This window comes from Ipomoea nil, unplaced genomic scaffold (genome assembly GCF_001879475.1).
Source record: "Ipomoea nil cultivar Tokyo-kokei standard unplaced genomic scaffold, Asagao_1.1 scaffold1421, whole genome shotgun sequence".
Taxonomy (NCBI): Eukaryota; Viridiplantae; Streptophyta; class Magnoliopsida; order Solanales; family Convolvulaceae; genus Ipomoea; species Ipomoea nil.
The window spans coordinates 3,355,945-3,380,722 of NW_017617849.1; the positions used below are offsets into that span (position 1 = coordinate 3,355,945).

A 24,778-nucleotide genomic window follows, 5' to 3' on the forward strand; every position below is an offset into this window, starting at 1 on the left:
TGAAAACTAGAATGTAGTTTCTCTTCCTTCTTCTCAGATGTAACAAAAACACAGGGATAACCTGCAAAATCACTTCTAATTGCAATGCAGGATCCAGGGGAAGAAATGTTCATCCAATTAGGATATAGTTCTCGCCATCAGATATTATACCTTTAGGACTAGGTTGTCTCGGGGGTAACAGAGAAGTTTTTCTGACTTGAGCATGGGATTCTGCTTCCTGCTGGAACATCTTCACAAGTTCCTGGAGCTCGAGTTTTCTAACCTCAACCTGTTCTTCAATGGCCGGACTTTTCAGCCCCAGATAAATCACTCCAATAACGATCAATACAACCCCGAGCAAGACAAGAGCGAGAGAAAAGAAGGCGAATGCATACGGGTACCCTTCAGCTCCAGGAATGCCATCCACGTTTATCCCAAAGAGCCCGGTGATAATAGAAAGAATGAGGCCACACCCTCCGAAGACTCCTAGGTTGTGTTGCACCCGTAAACTCTGATCCTGAAATCATAGTCCTATAGTAATAAGATGCTTTTATTGAAATGTCGCCATGATATCATCTTTTTTTTTTTGGATATGATAGTAAACCCCGCCTTGTGACTCAAGCAGGCAAAAGGACCACAATGAAGTAAACCAGCCTATAACTGATGCATGTGCTCCATCTGAACTATATGCTCAACACGCCCCCTCACGTGACCCATGACCTTTAGTCTGATTCTGATACCAAATTGAAGCATGTGCTCCATCTCAACTAAAAGCCTAAGCTCATAGTTGGATTGCACGTTAATGGCTATATGCTCAACAAGGAGAACGGTGTACCTGAAGCCATGCACGGACAGTGCTCTGCATAACATCTTGAATTGTAAACAAGCGACCACGAACTGCTTCTTGCTCCTGAATCATTTCCCTTGTGCTCTTTCGTAACCCTTCAAGCATACTCCTCGCTGGATTCCCTCTCAAGTGTTGGAGAAGCTCGAATACAATCTCCTCTCTTGCATGTAAAGACCATTTCACCCTTATAACCTATCAGTGAAAGGTTATGCTTCACTTCGATATAAATAGACGATAAATTATACAGAGCACTGGGATTTGCCTTAGTGCATATCTTAACACAATGACATCCATGAAAATGAAGCTACCTGTGATGATAACCTTCTGATTTCTTGATTCAAAATTATGCTAAACAAGTGCATATCCTCATGAGTTCTCCTGTTCACGTGGAAAGCATATTTAATCAAGTTACAAAATATAGAAAAAGGAAACCGCTTCTCATGGAATCAATTAAATCAACTGTGAAGTGCTCCAATTAGGACTTAGCATCAAACCTGTTCATAAACTTCAATTCAACTTCATCAGCTTCCCCAAAAATGTATTTACGAAATAACCTAGAAATCAATAGGGGGAAATTAAGTATTACTATCCCACACTATAACCTAACAATGAATAAGGATAACTAGAAATTGAAAACAGCCACCTGTCATCCCAGCGGGCAAGGCGACAAGCTATGAGGGCTATGACTTCATGGATTGTTCTCGGTGCATTAAAACAACCAGCAGCAAGCAGTTCCTGTTCCATTAAGACGTACGATGATAATAAGTAAAGCAACTCAATAGCTTACTCAACTAATGTGAGAAATGGAAGAAAATTCTTTCGACAGTTATTGACAGACCTGGACTTCTGTAATACCTAACACATTAATATTCGATGCAGTCCCTTTAATGTGCAAGGCAGTTAACAAGAAGTTTTGTGATTGCCATGCTCGAACGACAATTGGGATGTCCTCTTCTTGAACATAAGGGTCGCCTACTGACTGCCCTAAGAGCTCGAACAGTAATCCACCCGCAACTCTAACTGGAACCTGAATATAGCACACTCTCATATATGTTCACTTGGTAATTTAACATTGAGCAAGAACTCAAGAAGTGGGCAAAAAGGAAAAGCACCATAAGCTCAAATTCGAATATGATGTCAAAGTAGTAGAGAAGTACCTCATATAAGAGATGCTTCATCCTTTCACTAATCAGCTTACTTTCGTCTCTCAATGCAATGCTAATTGCCGGATGCAACCACTGAGCATTGCTTAGCCATGCATTGATAAACGGGTGATCAGCCGCTACATGACACCACCATGTAGGCCCCACAGGGCGTTCCCAATAGGGCGCCGCAACATCTGCAACAGTGACATCGTCTTCCTCATCTGTGAAATCAAAGGGCTGTGATGCCCAACCAGCATCGATTTGCACTGTCTGTAGGAGCTCGGATATTCTGGTCCACCCGATTTGTATCCAGTAATTACCCGAAGATCTTTCTTGGGGATGAAAGCCATCACAATAATTTTGGCAATCCACAGAATCAATGTTGGTAGCTTCAGAATCTCTTACAGAACAAGGTTCCACACAATCTTTATTGTCAATATCTTGAGGTGATATATGAGTGGTCACACATTTAGACACTGAGTTTGTAGGCACCACTCTGCAACCATTCTGGCACCTGGATTCATTTTTCCTATATGATCTTACAGCGCATTTTTTCTTCGAGGGGCCTCGGACAAATTCAAAGGCACAAATTAGGCCATCAGTCCACAATTCACTACCCAACATGACATCTCTGGACAAATGTTGTTTGCGATTCGGTTGGTTAATCGCCTCAGTGCTCATGCCCGGGTTCACTTCAGCTGCACTAGGCATGATCCTTTTAGCAATCTTCAGCAGCAGCTAGTGATATGATCGAATGTTCCTAATATGTTCTTGACATTAATATCCTTGCCAGTTGCCACATAAGATGGAACTGAAATGTGAGAGAGGGGCATTCAAATTTTCATATAGCCATCTTATTGAATAAACCCATCAGAGAAGAAGATAACCCCAATGACACTGCAAAAACGACTAATTCTGCAAATGCCCATTTTCTCAACCTAATGAACATGACAAATAGTACTACAATTGACATTAATTCACAAATTGATGTCGGATTTTAGCAAGACTAAAACAACCGCCTCACAAGAATTGTAAGAATTCAGTGACATATCAGACATTCGATCAAATTCAGACTCATACGGTATTAAATTAAAAATGGGTTCTGTTTTTATCCAAGAAAAGAGTGTTCTAGTGAAAATGCACATACCTAGAAGAAGTTGTTAGTAGTTGAGTGAAGATACTCGGACCCTAGATGGATTCATGCACCCATAAAGAACCCGACAAAGAATCTTGCAAGGACGCAGAGCCAAAAGAATGAAGATTGGGGCTTTTTGTAGAGAGATCTAATATGGGAAACTCTGGAAATTTCAATTGAGATTCCGGCAGCTTACGAGTTCGGCGAAACATGAAGAAAACACTGTTGTAAGGATGACAAGTGGCCGTTATCCTTCACTACCGCCAATTCCTCGGTAGATGAATAAAAAATAAAATGAAAATAGTTTCTTTTAGTACATTTTAACCCAATCTAAAATCTAATATAAAATCTAATAAAAGTCATAATGTTTTTTTTAAGCAAAAACGAATCAAAGCTGCATTAAGAACTCAATAAATCGGAGATAGGTGGAGAAAAAATCCACGAGCCCAGGACATATGAGGAAACAATTGTCTGTGCAAGCACGCGAATCACTTAATTTGCTGACTTCTTGACATGGAATCGAAAACGCTCCCATTGTCTCTAGATCAATCTATTGTAAGCTAAATTCTTAAGAAAAATATTATTTAATATTATTAGAATCTTTCTAAGTACAGCTATCAAAATCTAAGCTAACAATACTGGTAAACAAAATGTCCACAGATCCAACATTACATGGGTGATCTTAACGACAATTAATGGTATATATACTCCCACTTCCAGAATCTGAAAAAGATTACATGTTTTTCCATGTTGTCTTTGTAGAAGGAATCTCGTAATCAACATGAACACTATATATGAGTATATATTTCTCATGCAGAATGGTCAAAATTTGGCATTTGCTTGACCTTGGGCTCTGGGGAGCTCCAAAAATCTTGATGGACAGCTTCTTAATAATTACCACTTTTTTCACTACATCAGACTTTATCCCAGACTTTGCCATCTGTGTCTGCTGATGTGGATTTAATGTTTTTTTATTGTGCAAAAAGAGGAGTGAAGTGATAGCAGCGGCGCCAAGGCCATATTCAATTATTATAAACCAGTCACTAATCCACTACTGTTAATTTTGATTAGTGGCTATTAAATAGGAACTACAACCAAGAAATAGCTTTACTTCCACCTTAAAAATATATACATATATTTATAATTTTCCACCATAGCCTCAAGAGTGTTGATATCTATTGGTCAAAAGTATAGGCTTAATTGGGCTAAGATTTGGCAAGATCCTCATCAATCACCAACTTTAATTTAAATTTTTAATGTTTTCACTTTTTTTTTTAAATATAATTTACAAGGAAAAAAAAAACAAAAACTAAATACTCTTCAAAAATCTGACCAAACACAAAATTCCAATAATTAATGTTAATATTAAATACAACTATATAAAAAAAAATTAATATTTTTGAAGAATTAACACTTTCTCCCTTAAATTATGATGATATAATTTATTCCCCTCCCCCCTCACCTCCCCTCAATTATCTCTAAAGTGACCTCCTATTTTTATTCACGGTAAATATTCAAAAAAAAAAAAAAGAGTTTTTCTAGAAATATTAGTTAAATATCCCAATAATATCATTCTTTTAACTTATACATAATAGACAATAAATTTTTTTCTCAATTCTTTTCTTTTTGGACATGCAATTAAGATTCGGAAATATGAATAATTATAACATATTATTTTATTTATTTTGAGCATGCATTTGAGTTAAACGAACTATGATATTAAAAGATTTAGCTAATAATATTTCTAAAAAGTCTCTCTTTTAGTATTTTAGATGTCAACAGAAAATAGTTAACAGTTGGATAAAAATAATCACTGATGTGGGAAAAAGTAGATGCATATAAAAGGAGAAAATAAGTTATATCTCTATAATTCAAGAGGAAAAATGTCATTTTTCCAGAAGATTCATGTATTTTAAGAATTTCTTTCTAATTAACGTAATATTGAATAAAATAATCATAAAATCAATTAATCTGTAGTAGAATAGATGGATAAAATTATTGTGTATTATTTAAATAATTAAGGGTTGGATAACCATTTAATTTATTTTGATAAATAAAATTTAAAGTGTTCTGTTTTAAAAAAAAAAAAAAAAGGCTGTTACACGTTGTCTCCATAGGCCCAGAGTGGCAATAAAGCCATTAATGAAGGCGCAATTATTGTGGTAAGCTCTAAAACACATTCAGCATCTTATAAAATTTGCGTTTAAGAGTTAAAATATATACATATAATCATGGGTCCTCAATAATCGCCAATTTAAGGTACGTACTTAGGTTTATGGATGGTCGGTTAACGTCCTTTGGAGAGTGGGTTTGTTCGAGAAAGCAAATACTGGTGGGGGTGTGATCATGAGTGCTGTCACAACAACCTACACATATGCTACTCGGATGGCTCATGCCCACCACTCTCAACTACCTTCCTCAACACGTAGTGCTACATATTTGTTGGAATCGAATTCAAGGATGTTTCTAAGAGTGGTAATATTTGAATTACTTTCCCTTTTACAAGGTATAAAAATAATATTTATAATTGTTATTTTAGGTCTAAAATTTTAAATGATTACAAGTAATAAAATGACGTGTCTCTGTTATCCATGATATATTCCAATGTTGTCATATCACAAAATTCGTTATGCATAACTACTTGTAACATCATTATGACCATTAGAGATATATGGGTGGGTCTAGGCGTTTAACTGAGCTTCCAATTCGGTCAACTATCTTCCTTGATTTGTGCTTCTTGTTTGGGATTGTATTTGCCGAGCTCTAGATCTATTGTCGAGTTAGTATCCTAGAGGTGATGTTGGTGTCTTGGTAGTAAATTTAAGAGAGTACATATTGATATAGTATATACGGGTTGCAATACGTATACAGGTAAGGGCTGAAGCTCGGGTTTCTAACAGTGGGACGGGAAGCTCCGATCCAGCCTCATGCCAAAAGTCCCCCTCAAGTTGCATTTAATGCGCTTTATATAGAGGGTAAAGAGGGACATCTCCGGGTTCTCGGCATGGCGGGCACGTGACGGGCATGCACTGGCCACAGGCGATGCCGAATGTCTAGCCGCCACGCGGCGGTTAAAGTCTAGCACCTCCGGGGGTCGTGGGATAGCGGCCGGATCGGACCCGACTGACAAGTAGGGGTCGGTCGGTCCAACAACGATCCTGGCTTAAGGTAGGAGCGCGGTCGGGATGACTGCCCTCGGAACAGCCAGCCGGTTGGGTCGGCCGGGCAACAGCCCGAGTAGGTGGTACAGGGACAGACAGTCCAACCATCAACTTTGAGATACGTGACGCTCGATCGTATGGGTCAGTGACCGGGGGTATATCCCTATTACATATAGTAGAACTCATACGAGATAGAGTGGCATTGGTCCTAAGAATAGTAAAAGCTGAATCATATCACAAGGTGACAAGGGAGAAGGGGTGGGGGAGAAATTGCACATAAAATCATCATCATTACTGCCATCACTACTTCAACTTACAACCCCACACTTAAATTGCAAACAATTCCCTCTTTCACTATCTTTTCTTCCCTCCTTCCACCTCTCTCCTCCTTTTTGCACCTTCCCACCTTTTATTTTCTTGCTCCCTCACCCCCTACTCCATCACTCAAGTTTTCTCTGCCCTCTCTCTCTCTCAAAAGAAATTCAAAAAAGGGAAATCTTTTCTCACTTATCAACATAAATTTGTATATAAACACAATTGCCTCTACTTTCCAAGGATGTCATATCATGTTTCTCTGGTTTTGAAATGCCTTGCAATTGCCTTGTCTCTCTCTGTTGAAAGCTGAAACCAACCCAGAATTCAAGAAGAAGATGAAAAAGTTGAGAAGAATGTGTAGAAGGAACCTCTGGGGTCTTCTTGTATTCATCCAACTGGGCTGCAGTCTTGTTATCTCTTCAGGTGCCTGACTAAATTTTCCTGATCATAATTGCCACCATATCTGTGTTTTAGTGCTTTAATTTTTCTCATTTCTTCATTCTTTTGTTTCATGCACAGAAATGGTGATCCATGATAATACGTTTTGCTACTTTGTTGGATTTGCATGTCAAAGTTTCAAACTAATCTCCTTCCCAAAATACTTATATTCAAACATATGGATCTACTTTGAAAATGCCATGATGATTCAATGTTCCTTTTCTTGTCTAGAATCATCATTAATTGCCACCTTAGTGTATTTAATTTGGTCATTCAAATTTTGAATATCTTTTATTTTCTTTAACAAGAAAAATCCGTAGCCACTATTGTACTGGTTAAAACTGTGACTCTAACTGATCAAGTAAACCAGTCTAGGCTACCCACCAGCTTAAACCAAGAATAGACCACTCCTGCTGGGAGTCGAACTTGTAATCTTGTGGTTACCAAGTCAACAGCCTGACTAACTTAGTTGGGTTGCTGAACTCCTTCCTCCTCTGCTCAGTTCAAACTTCAGAAGAATTTCAATTCCCCTTTGATTGAACTGTACCCACTGGCCTAACAAATCCATTGCAGATGTCAAAGGAGCAGGACTAAAAATGTTTTTGCAATTTTGTCTGCTTATGTATGTATGTATTGTCCTGTTTTTGTGCAAATGAATCTGCAGAATCTGGGGTGAGTTAGTTGAACTGTTGTCTCACATTAATTTTCATATATACTTTGACATTAAAGAGACTGGCTTTTCAAGAGCCTTCAGCATTTTAACAGATAGGTAAATATGGTCCATTTACCTTTTTATTTGTTTGAAAAGATTTTGCAGAAAAATTTAAAAACTAACAACAGTAACAATAGACTGTCTGCTTTTTGGTTAAGCAAGCATAAGTAAGACAGTACTCTTCATAATTACAAGAAATGAAATTTCATTCCACTGATAAAGTTAACTAGGTGTCACTTTCTCTACAGGTAAGGAATCTTGCTCCCCTCTTGTGTTTAAATTGTGTTAATTTTTCACTTTTTACTTGAAATTTATCCCATTTGATTTCAATGTTGATTTGTTCAGGTTCAAATGTAAAGGGAGAAATTTCCAGCACCCAAAGAGACATCACTACACCTATAACAACTGTTCCAACTGCAAATCCCACCACTCCAACTACCACAACTCCAGTTCTGAATCCTACAGTTTCCAATCCCGATTCAACCACCACGAGCCCGGTTAATCCGGTGATGACACCGTTCCCTACAACGTCCCCACAGTCATCTTCAAGCGCGAGCTGGTGTGTTGCTAGCCAATCTGCTTCGCAAATCGCGTTGCAGGTAGCCTTGGACTATGCGTGTGGCTATGGCGGTGCTGATTGTTCGGCCATTCAGCCCGGAGGGAGCTGTTACAATCCCAACGGTATCCGTGACCACGCTTCCTATGCGTTCAATAGTTATTACCAGAAAAATCCGATTCCTAATAGCTGCAATTTTGGTGGCACTGCTGTCACAACCAACACTGACCCCAGTGAGTCTCATTTCATGTTAATTCTGTCCTAAGTTTGAAAAACATTTACAGTAAAAATCACATCTTTTCAAACAATTTAATTGACTTTTTCATGTCTGTTTTTGCATGTGCAGGCTCTGGAGCCTGTCAGTATCCATCAACTAGGTGAGAACAACATAGCTAGTATACTTACCTTTCTTTTTCTTTTTCTTTTTCTCTTGATTGCTTAAAGTGTTCTATTATAGCTCTTATAAACCCTTTGAAAAATGCAGCACGAGCGCATCAATCTTGAACACGACTAATTCGAGTGGATCTAGAGTTTTCGGTGCTGGACCTATCACACCCTCAACCTCAAAAGCTGTTGGAACAAGTAGTTTCCTTCTTTTTTACTACCAGTTAACGGTTCTCGTGATGTGCCTGGTGGGTAATCATCATCATCGATAACAGCTTATATATCGCACTAAAGATCATTTCTTTTTGCTGCAAGACAGAATGTAAATGGCAAGGCTTTAGTGTCAGTCACAGTGGTTGTTGTTTTAATCATTATACTACCAAGCTGACATCTTTTTTGGTGTAAAAAAGAAGGGAAGTGTGCAGATGAAGGAAGGAATTGAGGAAGAAAAAGAGCAGTGTGCAGGAGGGTGTTTATGTTTGTGAAATCTGGGGGTTTCTTGTAGGTTATAGAGGAGATTGGAGTTGAAATTAAATTAGAGTGTAATCTTGATTAAAGCTAGCTAGATAGATAAATCATTGTTTCTTTTACTACATTTCTGCAAAGATCAGAAAATCCTTGTTGGGAATGGTGTAAAAGGAATTCTTCCACTACACACAAACTAACACAGATTATTGAAGCACTGGGAGGAAGGTCCCCAGAAACTGACAGTTTGGTTTCTCAGTAATTTGGAGACTGAAAGGGTAACAGACATTAATGAAAAAGAGAAGAAAGCTAAAGAGGCGAAAAAAAGCAAAAGGGTGACAGCAACTCATTGACTTCTATACCCATTCCATTTTTTTTTTTTTGAAAAGCTATACCCATTCCATTGAAACAATACTAATTCATTCTATTACACCAATCTCGGCAAAGTATGTTGTGCATATGTATGCACCCTGCATGGTGCATACGGATGCAAAAATGACGTCGTTTTGCATAAAACGTGCGCCCTACTTTAAAAAAAAAAAAAAAAAAAAAATCAGTTTCGATTCCCAGCAACAACATTATGTTATTCATTTTTAGTTCATTCATTTTGGATTTTTTAGTTATGAAATTCTGGAAGTGTAGTTATGCAATTCTGAAAGTGTAGTTATACAATTCTGAATGTATAGTTATGAAATTATGGATATGTAGTGAAATTATGAATGTGTAATTATGCAATTTTGATTTTTTTTAAGTTAGATGCCAAAACGACGTCATTTTTACATCCGTATGCATGGATGCATAGCATAACGCTCCACCAATCTCAGCTCATTCATTATACACCAAACATACATTGTTGAATATGGACAAATGGGCCATGACCTTTTTCTGTGGATTGGACAGTTGAATTGACAGGATATTTGGGCCATCTCTTCATCCCTGTCCAGTAATAGAGGGCAATAAAGTATGGTGTTTCAGTCTTAAATTATAGATTGGCCCAAATACCTCATTATTGTGTGGACCATGGTCCGCACAACTTGTGTGGACCATATTTTGTCTACTGTAAAATAATGTACATTCAGTACAAAAATAATATACATTATATTCAAGTAATGTATATTATTTTTATTCTGAGTATACATTATATTATATAATGTACATTCAGTACAAAATAGTATAAAAATAATTTATATTTAGTATATTAAAAATATACTTTTTGTTATGATCCACACTCCACATAACATTGTGTAGATCATGTTTCACACAATAATTTGCCCCTTCACAGAAGGAGCCCATCAAGGTGATGGGGAAGATCAATTGACACAAAATACACAATTGTTATATCTTGGCGCCGGATTTATCTTCTAAGATGGATCCTAATACAAGTTCATTTTTGTTTACTGTATGTTTATTTTTAGTATATATTATAAGTTCATTTAATAGTTTGTATAGGTTCATGAAATATGTAACAAATTAATTATATTTTATACACGTTTATTTTCAATATATTATAAATTCATTTATAATGTATTTATGTTCATATATTAGATTAAAACTCGTCTTGCAAGATAGATCTTGAGTTCTATGATATAATTTTCTTAGATCCACTATATTGGTTGCCAACTAATAGACAAATTAATAAAGTAAAAAAAAAAAAAAGAATTTATACAAAATAGCAATTAAAAATATATACTCCTTATAAGTTTATATGTACATATTAGTATGGCAACAAATGGATATGAGAAAATTTTAAATAATAAAGAAAAGAACAAAAAAGTTAAAAAATCAAGACCACAAAAGATCATGCATGCCAATTGCCATGCATTATTAATATTAGGAATAAATGAAAAGAGAATGGGAGCAGTCATTAATTTCTACCTAACGCTGCAATAGGATAGATCCGGCCTAGCCTTCCATCAACTATTCTTCTTCCAAAAAGTTGAATCCCCAACTATAAGGACTTCTACATTCTATTCCACAGAACATTTCATAAAATGTAAATCACGGTGACTCAATAACTTAACAAACAAAATCAAATGTCGATACACAAAAAATTTTTATCCATTTTAAACATAATTTTCACACTGTCATTGTCAAAATTCAAACTTTGGTCTCTTCTCTAAAATACTGTACTCCCCCAACTATTAATCACTCATGGGCATCTTCAATATGCATGCTACAAGTAAATCTCTATCCATGATCAACAGTATAATTTGTCCCTCACCCACCCCTACCCAAGGCCCATTCTTCAATTCCTCCATAATGTTCTTTATTGTTTGACTTTCCCAACATTTCCCTTTCCCAATAAATTCATCATCAATTTAACTATTTTTACATGTTTGACATACAATAAATAGATTGAAATGTTATGATCATAGAAATCTTATATATGATGGATACCTATTTATGATTGTGATAAATTAATATATTTTCTCAAGTTAAAATAAGTAATTACAATAGCATAAACAAGGGGACTAAATAAGGTAAATAATTATAATAATAATTATTACGGAGTATTATAATAGTAATAGTAATAAGCTAAGGTTTGTTTGCGATGGTCAATTAACATTTAACAATCCCATCATTCCCAGCCAGCATCAAATACTTGTCCCTTCTGGTAAGACTGGTGCACTCAAACCCCAGCGCGTCACCCAGCTGTTTCTGTATATAGTTCGCCACCTCAACGCTGGACTTGCCGCCGCCGCCGCACGTCATCTCCCCGGGCACCTTCTCCAGGATGTGGATCCGGTAGCACGGCCGCGGGTTCATGAGGAAGAAGATTGGGTCCAGCATCTTGAGTCCGCTGGCGGTGGTCCCGTAGAACATGGCGGTGGCGGTGTCCACCGCCACCGGCACGATCTCGTCGGCCAGCTCGGCGAACAGGGAGCTGAATCTCAGCAAGTACGGCTCTCTGCACGTTGTCCCCTCCGGGCACACCACCAGGTCGCCTTCACGCAGCAGTTTTTGCATGGTTTCGCCGTCCTGTTTCCTGTCCCGTTTCAGTCTCACCGTTCTGATTGGGGCTATCAGCTCCGACATTTTGCTCAGGCTGTAGGTGACGGCGATCAATGGCTTGTCCAGTGCGGCGCTAAGGAAGACGGGGTCCAGGAGGGTCCTGTGGGTGCAGACGTAGAGCACGCCTTTCCCCTTCTCCGATCTCGGAGGGTCGCTGCCTTTTAGCCGGATCCTCACGCCGCTCAAACTGCCCAGGAAGACTGCCGCCTTGTTAGGCAAGCATTTGCCGATGAATATTCTGAAGATTGCCAGGAGTATTCCCACTGGTAGCCAGATGAACATTGCCAGAGCCGCCAGAGGAGTGGGCAAGAATGCTAGCCTCCCGTCATGAAAAACCAGTGGCTTTGGGTACTTCTCCCTTGGCATTTCTGAACCCTTCTTGTTGTTATCTTCTCTATTCACCACATATGCTTCCTGTTCATTCAGTTTCACATAACCAGTCAAGAAAGAAGAAAAATCAAATCCCATTTCACCAAATAGATACTAGCTTATTTTGAAACGCTAACTATAGATATTAGCTTATTTTGAAACGCTATTTAAGTGTATCTTGCAGATACTAGCTTATTTTGAAACGCTAAAATGTACCTTGCAGAGTGAGATGAAAAGGTGGTCATGAAGGGTTGAAGTGCCCACACCAATATCAGGCATTTTATCACCAAAAACTTCCTTGAGAGCCCTATGTTTTACAAGCAACCCAGAATGAGAAACAAATCCAGTGAAGAAATCCCCCAAGGTGTGCAATTCTGTGCCCTTCACTGAATCAACACTCAGATATTCCTTCAAAAACCCTTCAACCATGACTCTAGGAACACTGGTGAACACAATCCTAGTACCAGCAGAAGCAAGAACCTCGTAAACATGGCGGTTAAGGTTTTCAAGGTAAAACTTGGGGAGAACAGCCCTTCCAACGCTGTCCACGTCCTTCAACCTGAGCCCACAGAAGGTGATGAAGATGATGACCCTTGACCTGAGCTCAAAATCCAAGAACCACAGGAAAGGGCAGGAGAGGAGCAGCAAGAAGGCTCTGAAAATGCTGCCACCTTCAAAGGCAACGAGCATGAAGAATGGGAAGAATGAGTGGGATCTGAGCAGAGTGCCCTGCATATCACACACCAAAGTTTGGGCTTCCCTGTGGTGCAAGCTGCATTTTGTGACATTAGGGTATAAAGAAGAGAGGTGATTGGAGGGTTTTGAAGATGGGTTTCTGGAGAAGAATATTGTAGAGTAGCTCTTGAGCTTCATAGCAGTCCTGTAACAAGAGTTGGCCAGGAGTTTGTACAACAGCCGCTCTGCTAGCCTCAGTACCACCATTGGAAACACCATGTCCTTTACCGCTTCTTCTGTCATTGAAAATTTCAACACCAAATAGGCTTGAATTGACGACAAAGATAGAGATAATGCAGAGAGAGAGAGAGAGAGAGAGAGAAACGCAGGAATGAAGAGAATGGTCACAAATGCTGAGGGAATTTATAGTCGAAATAACAGTGTGGCTGAACTCCCAATTCAAGTCATTAAACGGTAGTATATAGAAAAACAACCTTTTCAACAAGACTCTTTAGACCTAGCTTCTTTATGTGGGTTGCCTATTCTATCATACTACTCACTATTATGTACAACGCATTTTTTCATGGGCTTTTATAGTATCATGTTGTATATACTGTTTTAAACGGTAAATTATGCCCTGGAAACGTGTTCACCATGAATGGTGAACACGGGTCTAAACGGTGCCGTTTTTATGTTAAAAAAAAAATTAAAAAAAAAAAATCGCTAATGTGTTGTTAACGGCGCGCGTTTGGTTAGATTATGAATTTTCTGTTATGAGATTATGAAAATTATGAAAATTCATAATTTCATAACAGAAAATTCATAATTTATGAATGTTGAAGAAGCTTGCACTACAAAGGAGCAGCCAGGTTTCGGGCGGGAATGTGTAGGCATAGTTCCAAAGTGAATGTGCAGGCATGGATTCATAATTTATGAATGTCCGAAATCATTGCTCACCTCAAATTAAAGTGAAACCGCGAAATGTGAAAATAAAGAAGAAAAGTCAGGCGATTAATTAAGGAAAAAAAAAAAGAAAAAAAAAAAAGAGGAGATAACGGTGCACTAACACCGTTGGGACCACGGTTCCATGGCATAACGATTGGTTTTAAACCACCAAATTGAAGTAGGATAATTTGGGAAAATCCAACCATTTATCAAACTGTTAACTTGATAATCAATTAGATACGAATTTTCAATAGACGCAGTCTATTGCTTTCTTAGTTTCAATTGAAAAATTCTACAATGGACCATGGTCTATTTTACATTTCAAATTATGTGTCTGCAAGAGTACAGAATATGTCAACTACAAACACTTGATTTTTGGACCAAGGTCCACAATACAAAATGGACCCTTATCCATGGTATAACAATTGGTTTGAGCTAGTCAACCATAGACAACCTAGGTTAATTTATTTCGTTATAGTCTTTTGTTGTCTAGAACCACAAGACGGGCTATGCACAACGTAGGTTGAAAGCATTGTATTGTTATGTTTAAAGTTAATTAATTACGGAGTATTATGTTTCTCACTCTTATTTTTTTACACTAAATTAATAATTATTACAACTAACTTTTTGTATAACTTTCTTTTGAAGAATACTAATAATAAAATTAAATTTTCGTTGTGTATGTGTAGGTAAAGATCAGAATTACTAAAAATTTACTTTTTTGAATATTACTAAAAAATTACTTGTAACATATATATGGTCAAATCTTGGAATGCATTATATTTATGTTGTGTGTGGACAGTGTGGGTGGTTGGTAAGTGAAAGGAAAGAAAATGCAAGAAAATATGAGGGAAAATAAAATGGATAGAAAAGAATGGAGAGAGAGCATTTGTACGTAGAATGAGAGAAAAAACTAGGTCATGTGTGAACAATGTGTAGACAAATGAATGAATGGTTAGTATGTTTTCTTCAATTTCATGTTATTGACTTATTGTTATATCAATAAATACTTTTAATCACTTAAAATTATATAGTCTCAAAGTTTCTATGATTGGCTTAGATCAAAACTTTGAATTTTTTACTAAGAAAAATATAATAAATTCCTTATAACCAGCCATAAATTACTTTTCTCCCTTATTTCTTATCATCATTATCTGGTGTTTTGACTATTGTAAAACTAATCAAAATCTTATTCATATGGTTATTGCAAAGGGTTAATAACTTAATATAGCATGAAACTACGAGACATAAATAAAGAGGGAGTAATTCTTCATGGTTGGGCATGGTGAAATTTAATTTACAGGTAGGGAGAAGTTTGACCATTTGCATTTGGTTACCCACACCGCAAGCATTAAATGCCGACCAAATTGTTTTTCGTCTTTTTTTGTTTTCTTCCTCATATTGTCAACTTCTCATTTTCTTGATTCTACATGGACACCTTTCACGGGAAAATGGGCATGCCATCTTCATGGGGGCTACGTTACTTTTTTCTTTGCCCTCATGCTAAAGATATGGTAGGTTAAATTGTTGGTCACCAGCCTCCCCTTTCCATTTTCATAATGCTTGAATTTTTTGCATATATATGGTTCAACTCCACAGGTTGAACGTAATGTTTTCCCCCCAAAATCGTAAGATTTTAATATATAAATTTAAATTCTTCAAGTCTCAATTTTTCGATAAAGTGATTCAGACTCCTTTTATTAAATTAATATCTTTCTATAATATTTTTTTCGAAATTAAAATAAAAGAATTATATATAGTGATGATGATAATGTGGATCAGTGATTGGATACAGTGGTATGTGTTGTTTCAATTTTCTGTGAATGAGTGCAGTGAAGTGTCATAAATAATGGGGAATTATGAAGGATCAACCACTTATCATGATGAATCTACTTCCAACGTCCACCTGACACTACTGCCTACAAGTCAATATCACTTGTTAATTAAAGGAGTGTTTGACGTTGTTCTTTTATCTTTTCTGTAAAGGTAAAAGAAGGTTTTAAAAAAATCATTTCATTTATAATTGATACAAAATAATCTGCGGTCCAAATAAAAAGAGTGTAAATTTTTTATTAGGTAGCGTATCATGTTCAAACTCTATAAATGGAGAATATACTCTAGGGAAATATTATTGTATAATTGTATCTAATATTTACTCCATTTTGGAATTGAAGAAATTAATTAATGTATTAAAAGAAAAAGAAGTTGCCTCACAATAGTGTTCTTGAGCACATGTGATACATATATCAAGTCAAACACATAAATATTATTTCACTAAGAAACGAGCGCATTTTATAGTAGTGTAAATATCATTTATTAAAGCCTTTTTTTGATATGCTATGTACTATGTATCTTCTTTTTTTTTTGGTGAGGAAAGAGGAGTTAGAAAACTCTAGAATAAACTATGTAACTTTTCTAGTAGCCACCATGTTCGCGTCCCGATTCAAAAAAGAGATAATCCCAGCCAGCGAATCCGTCAAGAACGTGGTCCCCCACCCATAATGCTGCCCCAAGTTGGCCAAGAAATTTGCATATTGGTACTATTATGTATCATTAATTTTATGTATTCTTTGTTTCAAATATCATTTAACTTAATATATTTAATTTTATAGAGTGAACATCATTTATTAAAGTGTTTTCTTGATGTGCTCCATACTACCATGTATCACTATATATTCTTTGTTCCATTTAAATGAGAAGTGTTTATGGCCAACTAGTTACTACTCATTAGTTATGATGGTATTTTATTAATTTCAAATATAGATTCTGAAAGGGGTTAGGTTGACCTACAAGAATTTTCTAATACGAAAATCATGTTTTACTCACTCGTCCACCCTTTTCAAGATACGTTTTATAATTTGAAATCAGAAAGTGTAGAATGGAAAATTTGATAAAAGAAAACTAGAGAAATAAAAATTGAAGAATTACAATATTATATTGTATTGTAATTCAAGTGAAACTTTAATGATCGTGACTAAAATTTTACGAGTTTCAAAAATTTGAGAAGTGTTATGTTTGAGGAGGTATGGAGTTGAGTGCATCACATGTAAAGTTAGGTAGGGTCATGCAGTTTGTTGTTAACGAGTTGGTGAACGTTCAATCATTTGAAGTGGATGTCTACTTTCTTTTGCATAAGATTTTCATGCCAAGGTTGAGGGTTCAAGTTTGAATAGTCTATGCAACAACGTAGTTGCATTGCGCCATTGCTTGTTTCCTCACAAAATTCTCTCTTAAATCTTTACCACCAACCCCACATTATACTACCAATCAAGTAAAATTTGTGTTTTCCACCTTATATAGAGTTCCAATTGTTCCAAAATTAGACACTCATTACATATTTATCACACATTAATTGAGTGAGACAATAAATCAATTCTACTCTCTCTCAAGCAACTAGGCGCTAGTCGGGCGGGCGGGCAGCGCCTAGGCGGAATTTAGACGGCGCTAGCGGGCACCAAAAAAATTTAAAAAAATAGTAACAGACTTGTAGTTTGACAATTTTAATGACCTTGTTTTCAACATTCAATCAAATAACATATCTAAATAAATGAAATAATGATAATTTATAAGTCAACGTCATAATAGTATTAAAATCAATAATTAATGAAAGACGACATCGGTCAAAATCGAACGAAATCCGTCAAAAACGATCAAAATCGGACGAAATCAGTCGACTCGGCCAAGTTGGCCGCGTTTGGCCGCCTTTAGGCCAAAACGGCAAGACTCGGTGCCGCCTAGCGCCTAGGTGGCTGAGTTTTGTAACCCTGCTCTCAAGACTAAAATGGAACTTACAGCCAATGACTTTGTGATCTAGTGACACGAAATGACTATCCCAAATGGAAGGTCATAGGTTCAATCCCCAATGGAAGCAGTATTGACTCTTTGTGCTTCAGTATGTTAATAAAATAGTTATGAACATATACTACATTGTTACAGAGTAAGGAGGTCAAAATACAATTGAAAAAATTCCATGTACATTAACATCATAAACGCAACAGTTTTCTAGGTACATGATCACAAGTAAACTCAAAAGATGCAGGTGGTCTGTTTGCCTGCATCCTATACACTTGAGAGACTGCCCTAAACCCACTATACAAGAAGGGTTTTACTATTAGGACATATCTTCAATCCTTTTCTTCTTTATTTTGGACTTGTAAAACAAAGATTGGAGCCCCCCAGGCCCCAACTCCCATGTTGTCCAAAACAAAAAGAAAAGAACCGAACCAACATCCTTAACTAGTGTCCTGTTTAGCATTACCCCATAACAAAACACTATACAAGGAAATTACAAGGACGATGAACAAGTAAGATCACAAAGGAGATGCTTTGCGCCAGCAGCCCGGACGGTAGAATTCTTGTCACCGTGTTAAATACTACCAATTCGTGCGCTACAAAACATAAGTTAACTGTTCCCTCTGCCTTGCGGGAAATGCCCCGAGTGTCCTCCATCCAAAAACCAGACACGGCCTAGCATACAACCTCAAAGCAATCTTCACATTTCTGCTGACTTATTATATGTACTGAAATATCTATTAACAGTTAGAATCCACGGCCATCATATTCGAGGGTCAGGCGCTTCCAGTAAATGTAGAAGTCACTGGCTTCTCATCGAGATTATCCTTGGGACTATCCAGGGAGTCTCCGGTATAGGACCCATCAGGCCGTCGAATACAAACATTCAGGTTGCTGGAAGGTAAAGGTTCCTGGGTGACCCAAAAACATCCTTAGTTTATCTCGGTAAATTTATGGGGAACCAAAGAACAAATAAAATAAAAGCTGTCACCATTTACACGAAGAAGTATACATTTATAAATAATTTATGTTACCTCGTCTGCAGTCTCCTGCCCCTCTGACTGGAAGACAATTGGGCGACATCTTTTGTCTTCATTCATTAAGCTCGAGTTCTGGAAGTGAGCAACTAAAGCCGTTTTTCCTTGGATTCTTGCATAAGCTAAAGATGCAACCTTTTCACTGTTAAACTTTTCCCACCTTTTTCCATTGAATACCTGCATAAATTAGTATGTTATATACAAATCTCACTTTCAAAAGCAATGTCTGATCTAATGGGAGCATACTAAACAGCAGACTCTCTTATCTAACCAACCCATTAGACAAAACAAGAATTCACGAAAAAATGGAGAGAAAAAGAAGATTAACCTCGTAGAAAGAGATAATATGTGAAGGAGACACCATGTTGATGAAGGCATAACCAACATTGCACTTATTCTGAAGCCAAAAGAAAACCATGGGATAAAATGGCACAAATTTAGTTACACTGTTCCAAGTCAAAACTACCAATAAATGTAAACGCCAAAGATACTACAATTACCTTGAAATCAATTGGTAAGTAGAGGAAATCGTATGTATTTTTGTGGGTCTCGTCAATAGCTGCAAGTAGCATCTTTGAAGTGTACCTTCATGGGAAATAAAAATGTAAGTCTGTAACTGTTGGGCAGTTCCATAAAGAAAACATCGTGTAAATTGAACAGAGAGATCTTTCTTACTTGTTTGGGATGTTTTTAATCATCAAAGTTGTCCTGATATCTTCCCCGCTCAGAATCTTCTCTAAATCAAGCTGATATTGTTTTTTGTTTTCCATCTGGTCCCCACTCTCAACTCTTCGACTTCGACCAGTTAACTCACTATTATTCACTCCAATTCCTCCATATGAACCATTTCCGAAAAATATAGGGCTATTTCTTGACAATGGAATCATTCTAGGAGTAGGAGAACCACCTTCAGTAAAAGTCCCTGCAAGAGAAACTCCCATATTCATAACCCCAGGGGAACCTATACCCATTCCCCGGCTTCCATTATTACGACTAGAGCTTGCACTGCCAAAGGCAGCTGGGCTTAGATATGTTGTTTCAGGTGATTCGGGGAAAAACCCAAAATGCCTTTCCAAGGGAATTCCAGATGGTGCAGACCCCACATGATGGTGAGAGCCAAGGAGTGAGCCCTGGCGACGGGAATATGGATAGCCTTGTCCTTGAGCATTGGAACCAAACGGGTGACCCCCCATTGATGATGTCGACCAGATAGAAGAGTCATTACGCTCCGAGTGAACAGGCGGGCTTCCCCAAAGAAATTGAGGACCAGAAAGTGTCCCGATTCCAGATGGCTTAGAGTCGTCAAATGAGACAGGTCCAGAACTCGAACTAAGTTTCTGTTCAGGGAATGAATAACAATGCTGATAAGCAACTGCTTGGGCTGAAAGAGTATCAGTACTAACCTGGCTCACATGACTAACCCTTCCGAGGTCTTTACCAATCGGTGCAATCTTTGCAGGGTTTGAGAGGTGAGAGGGAAGAATGGAGGCCAACCCAGACATATTGTTATTTACGGGGCTAAAATTTCTTAAACCAGGAGATTTACTATAGCTGTGTGATTGACTCGGCTCAACTGGACTGCCAAAATTTGGCCAGCTTCCTGTTAGATATTGTCACCATTTCAGCTCATATATCATGCTAGTGACAAGGATGACAATATGATATCATGTGCCATCATTAAAATGTACCTGGAGGAGAGTTAGCAACCGGTGAACCAACTGGATTCCTAAAAGATCGGGCATCATCATGCTCCATGTCTTGGCTCAATTGTTGCATCAAGCTAAGAGGAAAAATAAGGGGAGTAGAACCATTTATATATTTTCAATCATTACTAGCTTGCATAAAGAATTATAGTATTATACTCCCTCCGTCCCATTTTATGTATCTGGTTCAGTTAACGAGGCTTGACTGAAGCTATTTTTAATCCAATTTTTCATAATATTAAGTTTAGTATTAGTATATAAAATTTATATATTTAGAAACTACACTAAAAGTACTATTAAACGTATAAAATCAAATTTAAAAATACTAAAGAAAATAAACAAAGAAGAAATAGTTGGTTTGACCAATGAATACAGATAAAATGGGACAGTGGGAGTTTTGAAATTATAAAGGTTGTGGATAAGTTGTGTGTGACCCACTCCCAACCCATGCCCATCCCTAACAAACATGAGGGCGTAAAAGAGCAAGGCAATAAGTACATACTTCCGACGGGCTCCACCGGGCCGGCTAGGTTCAAGCTTTATCCGCTTCCCAGCAATATCACTTCTATTTAACGCCTTAAGAGCAGCCTCAGCAGCTCTAACATCATAGAATTCAATGAATTTATGGTGCCGTTTATGTGGTGTTTCCCTGATCTGCATTTGTAACAAAAATGTCCAGAATTCATCGAGTTTCATATAAAAAAATTGGATCTTTATTGACAGATAAGATCAGCATAATATAGTAATAATAGAAAATGAGTAAGAAAAAATCGCCACCTCCTTGACTTCACCATAAGCCCCAAATATTTGTCGAAGGTCCTCATTGGATACTGAAGAATCCAAATTGAACACAACAAGAGTTCCTTGGTTAACGTCTTTCTCTGATGGATTTTCCTGCATGCAGCAACAAATGATAATTCTTAGAAGCTCATATGTTTACAGGACCGATCGGTTAAAAAGACATGCACACTTGGCTCGCACCTTTGGGATTGAAAAATGAATATCAAGTTTTCTCCGTCTTAAAGGCTTATTTTGCAGAGCACGCATTGCAGTTCGAGCCGCTCGGATATCATAGTAAGATATCATCACAAATCCCCTGTGTTTACATGCTGTATACAATGTTCTGATATCGCCATATTGCTTCAATTAAAAAAAAAAAAAAAAACACAATTTACTTAACAATTTACTAAAATCAAAGCAAATAAATTATTCACAGAAAGAAAACATACCTCAAATAGATATTTCAATTCAGAGTCCTCTACATTACTATTAATGTTCCGAACAAACAGTGTCCTTGAAGGGTGCTCTCCATACGGGTGTTCTCCAGCAACTGTTCCAGAACCATTGGAAAAGCTATATTGTGCAATGCTAGCTCCAAGAACACCGTCAGGTATACTCAACCTTGCAAAACCGTTAAGTAGGTTCTCCTGGGGATCTTGTTCCATTTCTAATCCCCCTCCACTGCCAAAGAAATCATCCTCTAAGTCCTCGAGTTGAGAAGGCAATCCACTAAGATCAAAATCATCCATTATCCCGGCTAATAGCTCATCCTCATCCCCAGGAAGAATGTTCCCAAGCATCCTCGTTTCATCCTCTCCAAATGCGCCTTTACCTTCCTCTTCTAAATTAAATTCACCTAGTCTAGGTGTGTTATCATCAACCGATTGCCCACATTGCTCAGAGTCATTGGGGATTACTGCATATTAGAAGAAGAAATTATAAGAAAAATGAAAGGAAAGATATAACAATTGAAAAGACGTTTATACAGACATTTTTCATGTGGAAGAACAGGCAACGAGCTGGAGAACAAGCTAACATCTGTTGCGGCATGATATGCAGCAGTTCCAAGAGGGATGGCCCACGCATTTCTTAGCCTCTCAGAAATGTTTGCTGCTGGAACTTTGTCTAGACCTGTTTTTTATAGCACAATAAATATATAAATATGAAAATACAAACATGCGGGTTTAGACTTGAATAGGTTAAAGGACCACGAAGCAAATACCTCGAGAGTCACCTGAACCAGGTATCTTTGAAGGCGCATCCATTCAGAACTGCCTTCAAAATAACCACAAGTGTTCAGACTCCAAGAGATGCCAAATTCAACGGAAGAAAATCTGTTCCCACCACACTGAATTATGAACTTTGCGCCTCGAAGAGGGTCAAGCCAAGCCCCGAAGCTATTTAAGCAAGATCCTGTTTCAACATGAATTTGAGCACAACCAGTATAATTACTAAAAGCAATTCTCACAACATAGAATGATAGCACTGAATACAAATGCTGAATGGCATCAAGATTTGTTCAGTCAAGAGATGCAAAGTTAAGACACTATTATGAACCGAGAGTAAGAGGATGCCCTTCGTAGAAGGGAACATCATCAACTCACCAATAACAATACAGTCCTGCAAAGAGTTATGACCTAACTACCTAAGTATCAACGCCTTTGTTTAACCTGGGTTTCAGCATGTTATTAAGGATTACAAACTATTCACAATGTGCACAGAAGAACTATATCATGGAGATATCAGATTTGAAATTTAGACAGAATCATGCTAAATAGTCACAGACCAGAGGCAATTTTGCAGGCCTTCTGAAAAGGAGAAACTTTGAGAACAAGGCACAGAGAGAAACCAAAGACTCAAAGAGCATAGCAAACTTCACAATTTATAACTATTATACTAATAATTGTTCATCATGACATGAGAAACATATAATGCATATCAAGAATCAAGTCAAGATTTTACCCATAATTTTTATTTATAAATCCCTACTCAAAATTTCGAGAGAAAAAAAAAATCAATTTGTTCTATATCAGAAAATAACAAACACAAAATCAGCCCATAAATCCCACTTTTAACTTGGGTCAACACCATCCTAAATCAAAAGGAAACGAAAAGGTCTGAAATTGATAAAAAAATAAAATAAAATAAAATAAAATAAAAAATATTAACCCATTCACAAACACAAATTAATACGCACATTTGATTTCACTACCATTCAGCCAGCATTTACAAAATCACCCAAAAATCAAGCAAAGATCACAACTTTACAACTGATTGAAGCAGGATATGAACACCCACTTTAAAAAAAAAACACACGTGTTGAGAGAAAGTACCTCAAAGAGAGAAAACTCTTGGACTCGGTTATGGAAGTAGCAAGAATAACAAGAAGAAAGGGTGGACGAAGAAATATAAGCACAAAAAAAACAGTTTCGTAAAAGCAGAGGAATTGTTTTCTTCTACTCTTTTACTTCCTTCTCTCCCGCCGGAACACTAGTTAGGAGAGAGAAATCCCAGTGTAGAGAGAGAGAGAGAGAGAGAGAATTGGGACCAAACCCGCATACCAAAACACAACACAGAGACACACACGACTACACGAGAGGGAGGAACATGATTGGAATTAAAGTATTGGTAATGTACAATACTATCTTGCATACTAATAATTTCGACATCATTAAAATATTCATATAATATAGTACCCAATATTCTTACCCATTATATATAAGAGATGTACTCTTTGAACCAAACCACGATAGGATGGTAATGGCCACAATATTTTAATCTACACCTCGGTATAACATACCATAACTAAATAAATAATAAACGTTATCTGTATCATATAATATTGTTTTTTCTTTGTAATTGTCACTTTAAGGTAGATGTTATTCAAATTATCTAACTAAAATTTGAAATTTGAGTTAAATTTTACATTTTGTTTGAAAATTTAGTCTAATTATAGGTTAAAGTAATAAATGTTATTCGAGTGATTTATTACGACAGAGATGGGAGGAGTTGTATATGAGTAATCTACCGCGAATAAAATAGGATAACTGATAGTCTTGTCTCAATAGACGTTTGTCAAACAAAGAGTGGAAGATTATCAACACCTATCTTAGAAAGTGATGAGGCTTACTTTAACGACTTGGTGCATGCCACCTGTGCTCACAAAGTGAGGGAGACTAGCTAGTGTCTTTCTCTCCGAGGTTGCCCCTCTCTTTATGATTAAAAAAAAAATTAATAATAATAAATGTTATATAGATAATTTGATAATAAATGTTATAGAGATAATTTGATAAGGAAAGTATACCATTACTGTTCTTATTTTTTAGAC

The 24,778-nt window shown here is 37.1% G+C and overlaps 4 protein-coding genes and 1 long non-coding RNA gene across 7 annotated transcripts; 2 read left to right on the plus strand and 3 right to left on the minus strand.

Annotated features, from left to right (window-relative positions):
- Positions 1 to 3,370, minus strand: LOC109188096. Of its 2 annotated transcripts, none has more exons than XM_019338607.1 (8): positions 3,119 to 3,370; positions 1,984 to 2,731; positions 1,665 to 1,853; positions 1,470 to 1,561; positions 1,321 to 1,380; positions 1,135 to 1,204; positions 815 to 1,018; positions 1 to 496 (listed from the first exon to the last, which is right to left on the minus strand). In XM_019338607.1, exons 2-8 carry the CDS (start codon positions 2,680 to 2,682, stop codon positions 110 to 112), a joined length of 1,701 nt encoding a protein of 566 aa, XP_019194152.1. In that variant the 5' UTR covers positions 2,683 to 2,731; positions 3,119 to 3,370; the 3' UTR covers positions 1 to 109. The 2 variants fall into 2 exon arrangements, with proteins under 2 accessions (XP_019194152.1, XP_019194151.1); XM_019338606.1 differs by having other exon boundaries at positions 1,984 to 2,782.
- LOC109188100 lies at positions 612 to 18,147 on the plus strand. Its single transcript, XR_002055354.1, has 3 exons — positions 612 to 623; positions 10,838 to 10,844; positions 18,077 to 18,147. It is a non-coding gene; the product is annotated as an uncharacterized LOC109188100 (long non-coding RNA).
- LOC109188099 (PLASMODESMATA CALLOSE-BINDING PROTEIN 1-like) lies at positions 6,621 to 9,265 on the plus strand. Of its 2 annotated transcripts, none has more exons than XM_019338609.1 (4): positions 6,621 to 7,005; positions 8,072 to 8,521; positions 8,635 to 8,665; positions 8,773 to 9,265. In XM_019338609.1, the coding sequence occupies exons 1-4, from the start codon at positions 6,918 to 6,920 to the stop codon at positions 8,942 to 8,944; spliced, it is 741 nt and encodes a 246-aa protein (XP_019194154.1). In that variant the 5' UTR covers positions 6,621 to 6,917; the 3' UTR covers positions 8,945 to 9,265. The 2 variants fall into 2 exon arrangements, with proteins under 2 accessions (XP_019194154.1, XP_019194155.1); XM_019338610.1 differs by having other exon boundaries at positions 6,622 to 7,005; positions 8,078 to 8,521.
- LOC109188098 (glycerol-3-phosphate acyltransferase 1-like) lies at positions 11,610 to 13,797 on the minus strand. The gene is made up of 2 exons (XM_019338608.1): positions 12,735 to 13,797; positions 11,610 to 12,563 (listed from the first exon to the last, which is right to left on the minus strand). The coding sequence occupies exons 1-2, from the start codon at positions 13,494 to 13,496 to the stop codon at positions 11,697 to 11,699; spliced, it is 1,629 nt and encodes a 542-aa protein (XP_019194153.1). The 5' UTR covers positions 13,497 to 13,797; the 3' UTR covers positions 11,610 to 11,696.
- LOC109188095 (protein MEI2-like 2) lies at positions 18,092 to 24,061 on the minus strand. Its single transcript, XM_019338605.1, has 13 exons — positions 23,784 to 24,061; positions 22,673 to 22,863; positions 22,441 to 22,581; positions 21,900 to 22,366; positions 21,652 to 21,810; positions 21,448 to 21,564; positions 21,173 to 21,324; positions 20,656 to 20,747; positions 19,643 to 20,567; positions 19,468 to 19,552; positions 19,296 to 19,364; positions 18,965 to 19,144; positions 18,092 to 18,841 (listed from the first exon to the last, which is right to left on the minus strand). The coding sequence occupies exons 2-13, from the start codon at positions 22,713 to 22,715 to the stop codon at positions 18,707 to 18,709; spliced, it is 2,565 nt and encodes an 854-aa protein (XP_019194150.1). The 5' UTR covers positions 22,716 to 22,863; positions 23,784 to 24,061; the 3' UTR covers positions 18,092 to 18,706.
- Between the last annotated feature and the right edge of the window lie 717 nt (positions 24,062 to 24,778).

Bases quoted from the DNA above. Each gene is read 5' to 3' on its own strand.
- LOC109188099 (XM_019338609.1), top strand. From the start codon at position 6,918: ATGAAAAAGTTGAGAAGAATGTGTAGAAGGAACCTCTGGGGTCTTCTT. The intron at 7,006-8,071 runs GTGCCTGACTAA...CAATGTTGATTT, and splicing joins CAGTCTTGTTATCTCTTCAG to GTTCAGGTTCAAATGTAAAG. The intron at 8,522-8,634 runs GTGAGTCTCATT...TTGCATGTGCAG, and splicing joins CACAACCAACACTGACCCCA to GCTCTGGAGCCTGTCAGTAT.
- LOC109188095 (XM_019338605.1), bottom strand. From the start codon at position 22,715: ATGGATGCGCCTTCAAAGATACCTGGTTCAGGTGACTCTCGAG. The intron at 20,748-21,172 runs GTATGTACTTAT...TTTTCCTCTTAG, and splicing joins CCCGGTGGAGCCCGTCGGAA to CTTGATGCAACAATTGAGCC. The intron at 19,553-19,642 runs GTAAGAAAGATC...TTTCCCATGAAG, and splicing joins ATTAAAAACATCCCAAACAA to GTACACTTCAAAGATGCTAC.
- LOC109188098 (XM_019338608.1), bottom strand. From the start codon at position 13,496: ATGACAGAAGAAGCGGTAAAGGACATGGTGTTTCCAATGGTGGTACTG. The intron at 12,564-12,734 runs GTACATTTTAGC...CTGAATGAACAG, and splicing joins TTTTCATCTCACTCTGCAAG to GAAGCATATGTGGTGAATAG.
- LOC109188096 (XM_019338607.1), bottom strand. From the start codon at position 2,682: ATGCCTAGTGCAGCTGAAGTGAACCCGGGCATGAGCACTGAGGCGATT. The intron at 1,854-1,983 runs GTACTTCTCTAC...TGCTATATTCAG, and splicing joins TGAAGCATCTCTTATATGAG to GTTCCAGTTAGAGTTGCGGG. The intron at 1,205-1,320 runs GTTTGATGCTAA...CCACGTGAACAG, and splicing joins GAATTGAAGTTTATGAACAG to GAGAACTCATGAGGATATGC.